The sequence below is a fragment of the Adiantum capillus-veneris genome, chromosome 16 (assembly GCF_014529385.1).
Source record: "Adiantum capillus-veneris isolate H3 chromosome 16, ASM1452938v2, whole genome shotgun sequence".
In the NCBI taxonomy this organism is placed as follows: Eukaryota; Viridiplantae; Streptophyta; class Polypodiopsida; order Polypodiales; family Pteridaceae; genus Adiantum; species Adiantum capillus-veneris.
Window position 1 is genome coordinate 96,901,997 of NC_140946.1, and position 9,620 is coordinate 96,911,616.

At 42.5% G+C, this 9,620-nt stretch overlaps 1 protein-coding gene across 1 annotated transcript; it reads right to left on the reverse strand.

Moving 5' to 3' along the window:
* Positions 1-1,804: 1,804 nt before the first annotated feature.
* LOC147439508 (uncharacterized) lies at positions 1,805-2,284 on the reverse strand (the record flags this gene model as incomplete). The annotated part of the gene is made up of 1 exon (XM_086484031.1): positions 1,805-2,284. A coding segment is annotated over exon 1 (444 nt), but the record flags the coding sequence as incomplete, so codon positions are not given.
* Positions 2,285-9,620: the final 7,336 nt, after the last annotated feature.

A 9,620-nucleotide genomic window follows, 5' to 3' on the forward strand; every position in this document is an offset into this window, starting at 1 on the left:
TTTTCTGCTCATCTCCTATTCGTCCAGCATGTTTTTCCTTAGGGGGAATCCATCAGCCATCTGTGACTTGCATTCGAGTCATTACCTTCTGATCCATTAGGAGCAATACTGGTCTTTTTACCTCATGTCTATCAAGACACGCAAACGACCCTAATCCTTTTGGCTTAGCCTTGCCCCGGCGAAGTGCATTCCCTCGTGCTATTATCTCTGCACCTCCACGCATGCATGCTGTTCCATAATCGAACGCATCCCAATATTCCTTCTCCGGGGTCCCATATGAAGTCACTGCACGCATTCACCTTCCCTATCAATTGAGTTCGAGGGTTAGTCATCATGACGACGAGACCTCTGTTGTCCTTCCCTTCGTGCCCGCCAACGGCTTTGCATGTCTTCACCATCAGCGGGCCCTTTTTGGCTCCATTGACTAACCAATTAGGGGACTCATTAGTCCAGCAATCAGGCTGCCTTGGCTAGGTTTCGTGACTTTGATCGGCGCCCATTTCAATTAGCACCATAGTGCCTCTGCTCAGGGTGTAACAAATAGTTTCCCGACCGTCTGCATCCCCAGTCAGGCGGGTCTGAGACCCCCATCTTTCCATGCCAGCCTCAGTGCTGCACCCACTGAGCATTAGTACCCCGTACAAGAAAATGAGCATAGTAATCGTTCCAGGTTCGATATTCCAAAACCCCCACGCCCTTACATTTTCGAGAAAAAGTTCAGCCCAAATTCTGTTATGTTCCCGTATCTCGCTTGACTCTCTAACCCGGACTACAATAGTCAATGCTATCTGGGCCAGTAATAATGTTGCACGCTGTCTCATAGGACACCTCAAGAGAGTGGGCATCCAACCATCTAAAAGCATCATGTCTGGCCCATCCGACTAGACTCGGAGACTCCAGTTGCACTCAACCAAGCTTAGCGCATTTCTAGCCAACGGGTCCCTCGTCGAGGATACCATAGTCAAAAACTGGCTATTCGTGTCCTCTTCAGTTCCATACAGGTTTATCCCTGATATGGCCTGCTTCTTCCAACCGAGTTGTATCCTTATGGTGACTGACCTCTGTGGATCCACCCCACATAGCTTAGGTCCCGCAAACAACCCACAAGACCGTTTCGAAAACATTCTCCGTCGAATCTCCATAACCCCAGCTGAGGTCTGATCACTGTGCATTACTGTTAGGTGATGCCCCCAATCTTGTCCTGCTGTTTCTTGCACATCAATGTCCATTCGCATCTGAATCACACCCATCACCTCTGGTAATTCACTGCTCATTCCACCCGAATGCGGGGAACCTGACCACCCTTTCCAAGCATCCCCACAACTCTCTTTACCACACGTGCCCCAAGCCAGTTTGCTCATAGCTGGCATTCCTACATCCCCAACCATCCTTGGGTCAAGGCTACTCGTACCTGTACTATAACTACCATCGGCGGATGGGTTCGGCATCAAGCACGTCCCCCACCTCAGTGACATATGATTGGTTATATGCGTATCAACTAGCCCTTCCTAGCCCGCATCCCTTACATTCAGGTCACGTCCTAGCATCACGACATCCATGCAATGCTCCAGGTTCACCATCTCAAATTGACTTGATGGGATGCCAAACCTCAACTCCTTGCATGCCCGAGGCATAACGCCAATGATCTCCACAGCCCCGTTCTCGGGCACAAAGGAGGCAACCGAGTGTAGTTCAACCGGCTGTAGTTCACCTTGCGACGCATATTTCGCCCTTTCCCCATCACGTGGAAATAAGAGGCAGCAAGGTCTACCTGGTGTTTCTCTTCCGCCTCTTCATGCATTTCATTGCTGCCCATTTCATATGGCCCGCTGGCCACCAAATTCCCAAAGCCTGGTTTACCAGGAATACTGCAAAATTTCACATCCACCCTATTGGCGTCACAGGAGGCCTCATCCAGCCTTACATCTTGCGAATTTCCATTTTCTGGCACAAGCATCAGTCCATTCAGTCTTGCGAGCACTTGCTTTGCCCCATCATGCGGGGAATAGACGTCAACCCGATCCGCTTGGTATTCCTCTTTGCTTTCTTCACTGGTACAATACTCACCATTTAAGTACGGCTCAGAGGCCAACAACTCCCCATCCAACAGGGCATGACTAGCACCACTTCCAGTTTCCTGCATCTCTTCTTCCCCGAAATAGGTATCAGCGTAGCTAGGGAACATTGCATCAAGCTTGCTCACCAATTCATCCTCGCCCATTTCTTCCTCATAACACTTATCCACCATACTTCCTTCTCCTTCGTCCACACACAAAGCATCCGTACTAATCTCTTCTTTCGTTTCGAAAACGGAATGACTAGCACAACTTCCGGTTTCCTGCATCTCTTCTTCCCCAAATAGGCATCAACGTAGCCAGGGAACATTGCATCCAACTTGCTCACCAATTCTTCCTCGCCCATTTCTTTCTCATAACACTTATCCACCATACTTCCTTCTCCTTCATCCACACACAAAGCATCCGTACTCATCTCACGAGAGAGAGAGAGAGAGAGAGAGAGAGAGAGAGAGAGAGAGAGAGAGAGAGAGAGAGAGAGAGAGAGAGAGAGAGAGAGATAATTGTACCTGCCTTTACTTCAGAGCAGAATAGATTGCGAGAAGAGCAGGTTCAATAAAGTAGAAGAAACTGACGTCGGGTGCAAAGAAAGAGTGAGAAAGTGGGAGAAAGAAAAGTCACGATCTCATTTGTGTCTTTTTGCTAATGTGGCATAACTCTCCTTTTAGCTTTCAAAAAATAGTCTTTGGGCTTACTGCCCTAAAGAGGTGAGAGAAGACTATGGGCTACTTGTGAGAAAAGTGGGCAGACTGAGATGTCCAATCAAAAAATCATACCTCACCGATGGTAGCTCCAAAACTTATGAAAACTTTTGAGGTGTTATTCAGCTCTTGGTCCGCATTTTGTCTTTTCTACCACCGTTTCAAATTTGGAGTGAAGATGGATATAAAAAATCCCACAAAAATGCATATTTTTCTTCACAAAAAAAGTCTTCAGTGGCCCCCCTTTTGTTGAATTTGCATATGGCTCCAAAGGTGAGCCCCTCCTTGCATTAGAGAATGACCTAATTGATTCTTAGAGGTTTGAAAAAATGCATGGTTGTGGATTATGCATAAATATAATATATGGATATGATGGAAAAAGAACAGGCTAGTATACATAAACAATTCATGGAATCTAGAATAGTGTGAGCTCTATATAGAAAAAATAAATATATGAAAATATAGGGAATCAAATGAGGAGGGGCCTCATTTGTTTTTATTGATGTATATTTATTTACAAGAGGTAAAAAGAAATACCTATAGAATATAAAAATTTAGTGAAAGGAAATGACTGATGGTGGAAGGTATTATTTGAGGTTTTTCCTTGGAGTGGATTCACACCAAAAATAAGAGAAGCTTGCATGAAATGATTTTTTATAGAAATAGGTAAGAAATATTATGGTAATGGTGAGTAAATGTACATAGCATACTTAAGAAAATAACGCACACCTAGTTAGAAATATTAAAATAAATACCAAAATAATTATGAAAATTCCCTATGTTTAGGCCCTATATACCATGAAATATTTACACACCAATGGGCTATAATATACTTTGGCTTTTTTTTAAATTTATTTATTTGGATCAACTAGCCCAGTGAGTAGTAAGCTGAGGGTTTTAAGAAGATATGGAAAAAGTCCCTTAACTCACACACACCTATGTACAATGAAAAGGTAAGAATAGCCACAATATTTAGGTAATTTTGGTAGGATGAGGTAGCTTACTATGGCAATTACGGAGAGCCAAAAAATGGCTATCATTAGCCGTCACCCAAGATGATGGTATATTTATGTACCATCATAAAGCATCTTTCTCAAAGAGAGTGCTTTTGAGTCCTCTATGATATTTGGTCCCTTGACAGGATTTTCATTGTGTGGCTTTTTGTCACACTCATGCTTCATGCAACAAAACTTACATGAGATTGTCGCTCTTTGACAATTCTTCGGTAGATCCTTTGGTAGAAAGCGACTTAAATAGGGCTTCAGGCGACACCAGTTTACCTTCTTGGAGCGCTCTTTACCATTCAAGTCCATAAGCTGATAGTAACTTGAATTGAAAGCCTTCTTGACTATGTATAGCCCTTTCCATCTAGTTTCAAACTTGGCATCAAAACAATTTCCAAGTCGATTGTCATACCTTAGCACAAGCTCTCCTTCCTTGATGCCTTTGTCCTTGATTTTCTTGTCAAGCTTCTCCTTTGCTTGTGTAGATTTTCTTTTGTAGCACTCGTAAGCTGCGTCTCTTTTCCACTGAAGCTCCACTAGTGTAAGAAGTCAATCCATCCATACCTCTTGATCATCTTGTGTACCTCTGCCATGAAACCGTATTGTTGGGATGTTGAGCTCGATAGGCTGCAAAGCCTCTTGACCATACACCAAGTGAAATGGCGTGAACTATGTTGTCTCCCTATATGTGGTTCGATATGCCAAAAAGGCACCATCCAAGAAGTCATCCCATAACTTTGTTTTGTTTTGCACCATCTTTCTAATGATGCATGCAATGACACCATTAGCCTTCTCCACCAAACCATTTGACTGTGGGTAGTAGGGTGTGCTATGACGATGTAGAATGTGAAGCACTTCACAAAATTCTGTGAGTAAACCCTTATTGAACCTTGGACCATTATCCAAAACAATCTCTAGAGGTGTGCCAAATCTACAACAAATATTAGTGTAGACAAACCTGCTCACTGTTTTCCCATTTACCCTTGCCACACTTTGAGCCTGTACCCACCTAGTCATGTAGTCTACAACCACTAGAATGTAGAGTTTACCATTCGCTAGCTACTCGCAAATGTTGCATTCAAAGTGCAAGTGGGCTAAGGAATTTGTTCGTTCCTCCTAGCGAAGCATTGCCAAAGCCAACTCCGCCATTTTTTACAGAGTTAGACTCTGAAATACGTCATTGTCCAGAAGTTGCCAAAAACATGGACATTAACAAAACAGATGCCAAAGGAGTGCATGCGAAAGCACTCTAAATGAATATGTAAAAGCACTTGGAGATTTTAAAAAAGAACGAAAAAATTTTAGTCAAATATGCCATAGCCAAGAGATCCTGTTGAGAAGCACCCAAGCTATATAGCATAATCCTCATCACCAAAAAGGTTAGCACAGGGGAGGTGCTCACGAAGGTTGTCAACCTTATTATGCCGCTCCATTTCAGCCTTCTATTTCCATTTACCTGACAGTTGTGACAGCTTTTACACCAATGCTGGACATCCACATGCAAGCTTGTCCAAACATATCCCGCAAGCAAAATCTTCTTCACGGTTAATTCTTGGGCAAAATGACCACCACATGCCTCTTCATGCAAACCTTTTAGAATGGCTGGAATTTCCTCGATAGTTGGTACTCTTCTGCACACTTGATCCTTCCCTCTTTGATAGAGACAGCCTTCTAGGAAGAGATAGAAACTTAGGCTTCTTCAAGAGTCTCCTCTTTTGAGCTTTTGTGAAGTCTTGTGGAAACTCGCCCTCCAAAATGTAACCAATAATTGGAGCCAATGAATCCAATCCCTGGTGTCTCTGTTGCTTGACAACTAATTCCACCATGATGACTTGCACTTCTTTCTCAGCACATGTAACTGCTTGTTGTGCAAGTAAATCGACATCTTCATTTTGTTTCCTAAGAATATGATATAGTTGCACTTTTTCAAACTGATTAAACAACCTACAAATGGCATGAACTTTTGTCCTTAAGCTTTCATTCTTGCATGCCCAAATGCCAAAATCTGCTTCACAATGAGAAGTGCATCCCCCTTTACCATGAGACGTTGTATACTTTGGCCAATGCACATCTTTAAACCATGAAGTAGTGTGTCATATTTTGCTTCATTATTGCTAGTTGATCCTGGTAGATTGAACTTCTCTTTCATGACCACCTCTCCACTTGGGTTGAGCAACACTAGCCCTCCCCTTGTTTTTCTTGTGACTCGTCAAAAAGATCCATCAAAGAATAAGGTAAAAGCATTAGCAATACTTTTTGGTGGTGGCAATGGTAGGGTTTTTACTTTGGGCACCTTAATCTCCCTCTCATGTACCCTATAAGTGAGAATCCCTGCCAATTGTGCACGCACACGATATTCTACCTTGAAAGAGTATTGAAACTCTTGCAACTCCATAATCCACTTTGAGATCCTAGTAGTAAGATTCATTTGAGATGGCACCCAAGGGAACAAATTTTTTGCAGTGAGAATTACAAAAGGTTTTGGTAGCAAGTAGGATCTAAACTTTCTCATCGCAAACATGAGAGAAAGCAGTGCCTCTCTCTAAGGCATTCATGACCCTACTAGCAAAATAGATGGGTCGCATCATGGTAATGTGGGGATTTTGTTGTATCGAAACAACACCAATTGTTTCTTTCCCAACACTAGAGATAACAAAGAATGTGTACTCCCAACAAGGAGGCATGAGTGTTGGTAACTCTTACAGGATGACTTTGATGTTACAAAAATATTCTTCAAGCTCATCAGACCAAACAAACTCGACTTGTTGTGTCAACTTTTGCAAAGGGTGAAGTAACTTTGAGGCCAAGTGAATGAAGCGTGACATATACTTCACCTTTTGAATGAATGAGATGACCTCCTTAAGACTCTTTGATGACGGTAACTCAATAAGAGCCTTTGACTTTGAATGATCCACCTCGATGCCTTTGTAAGAAAATTTTTGACCAAGCAAGATCACTTCATCCTCACTTATGTGGCACTTGTCGGGGTTGAGTTGACCTCCCATGTCATAGAGCTTCTTCAATCGTTCTTCTATCCTCTGTAGATGCAACGATTTTGAGCTATAAATGCAAAAATCATCAATGAACACCCTAATTGACTTTCCAAAGAATGCTTGAAACACCATGTTCATGAAGTGTTGGAAGGTTGCAGGAGCATTTTTTAGTCCAAATGGCATGACTCTGAAAGCATAACAACCCCAAGGAGTGATGAAGGTTGTTTTCAGCTGATCCTCTAACGCAATACCTATTTGAAAGTAACCTGAATAGCCATCACACATCGTATACTTCTCATGACCAGCTACCTCATTTAGTATCTCATCCTGAAATGGGAGGAAAGTGATCTCTTTTTGTTGCCTCATTGAGTGGACGGTAATCCACACACACCCTCCACTTTCCATTCTTTTGGGAGTGACAACAACAGGAGAGACCCACTCTGAATTCTCCACTGGATAAATGAAACCTGCTGCTAGAAGCTTTCTTACCTCCTTGAGTAAAGGAGTAAAGCCTACTCCTTGATGAATCCTAGGCTTTACTCCTTGAATCATCAAGGAGTAAAGCCTACTCCTTGATGACTCCTAGCCTTTGTAGCTTTTGAGCCTTAGGTGTGGCCTCTGGCTTTAGCTTGATCTTGTATTGAACATCATCTACTCCACACATGCCGGTGTAGTCTTTAGCAAAAAGCTTAGGAAACTTTCTTAGCACACATTTGAACTCTTCTCTTTTGTCCTTTGTAAGTGTGGTAGACAACATACCTTCTAACATTATTTCATCTTCCACATTTTGGTTCTCTTGAGGACCTTCCTCCTCCAAGCTTGGGCAAGAGGTTTCTTGATTGCTTGGCTTAAACCTTAACCCCATGATGACTCCTCTTCTGTAGTGCTACCGCTACCTTCTTCTTCTAAAGTGCTATCAGTCCAGTCTTCCTCCGTCTCACTTTGCGATGAATCTTCATGGAGTTGCTCTTGACATTGCTCCTTCATGTCAAAGACAACCTTCTTATGATTGCCATTCCTGCAGATCAACTTTCCACTTTCCCAATCCTGCAAAGCTCGCATTTTCATTAGACATGGTCTTCCTAAGATAAATGGATAGCCACTTCCCTTGGTTGACAGAACATAAAAATCCACTACCTTCTTAATTCAAAGGCCTCCAAAAAAACATTTTTACAAATGCCTACATACCTAGCGTTGCTATTGTTTGCCATCTTGACTTTGATTTCAGGTGTCTCATGGATGTGCATGCCTAGTCTTTGCATGCGTCCCTCTGTCATGATGCAAATTTGTGCACCCCCATCCACTAGACCTTTCCTAACCAATTTTCCTTTGATGTAACAATCTAGCACAAGTGTAATATCCTCATTCATTTCAGGTTGTGCAATTTTTACAACATGCACACTCTCTTTTACCTTTTTCCTAGTGCTAACTGCTCTTGTTAAATCCCTCCTAACTTGTGGACATAACGCAAGAAACTGAGGCCATGAAATATCAGGACCCTTACCTCTCATGTCTTCCAACACGTTGTATGGAGCCATACCACGTCCAAGAGGGAAGTCTTGGAGGTTGATACGACGTCGAGTCCTCTTGGTTTCCTTGATCTCCTTTGCCTTGTTTTCTCGTCCATGATCACTTTGTGATGTGACTTCTTCTTTCTCCTTACCCTTTCCACGGCCACGCTTAATGCCATTTGCTTCCATGTCCAGATCATTGGAATTTTTCACCTCAACCACATGCACATTTGGATCTGGCAAAGGTGGAACTCCTTCCACTCCTTGTGGAGGTGGTCTTTCCCTATTTGGTCTTTGCAAAAGCTGTGGTTGTTGATAGTAGTTCATTCACCTGCATTCATCACTGGGTAATTCAAGTTAGGTCTCCCTGGCTTCCCACGGGGCCAAGGACAATTATACATCCCATGTCCAGACTCTCCGCAATTCCAACATTGCAAAAGTCGTCTAGGTAGAGGCTCTCGCTCCTCTGCTTTCTTTGTTTGTCCCTTGGGACCTACAACTTGTGCAAGGTGGATTGACAAGCTGCTTAAGAATTCATTTAAATTTTCAGTTACCTCAGTTGTTACCTTAGGAATCTCTCTGGATGTTGATGCTTGCAATTTCCCCTTTGGTCTAGGACCCTCTATTGGAACTTCTCATCTTAGACACTTGAGTTTCTTATACTTCTCAACAGCCCTAGTTTAAGTTGCATCAAAGGTAGCAGGTGCACCCGCCTCAAATTTTATCTTGAGTGTGGGAAAAAGACCGGCTATGAGCCTCTCCTTCTTTAGTAACTCTTCACCGTCACCAAGGTTAGCAACATTTCTCACCCATACAGCCTAAAGACGTAGAAACTCTTGTTTATACATGTAATAGTCATCGAAGTCTTTTTGTTTGTGAGAAACGATGTCTTGCCATAGCTTTTGAGTGTTTTGGAGGTCAAAGAAGTATCTCTTGAAATGATCAACGACTTTGTTATAGTTTCCCTTAACCTCCTGAGATAGAGAGTAAAACCAAGTGTTAACATCCTTCCTCAGAACTACCTCAAACATTTCTAAGCGTTCCTCATCTCCTATCACTCTTTTTTATGCGACAAGCCATTTTGAAATTTGGTAGAAATAGCTCAACATCCTCGCCAGGCTCTCCAAAAAAGAGAGGATATCCTGACATTTGGCATTGGGCCTCCATTGAATCAATTTCAAAGTGATAACATGTTTTTATTTTTCTTTCTTAAAAAGATTTACACAATAATGTTTTCTAAATTTCAATCTATTCTACAACAAAATAAAAATATGCACATCAAATGACCTATGATAGTCAACAAGAGGCAGGATGACAGGGTTTGCTGACGCAAGAA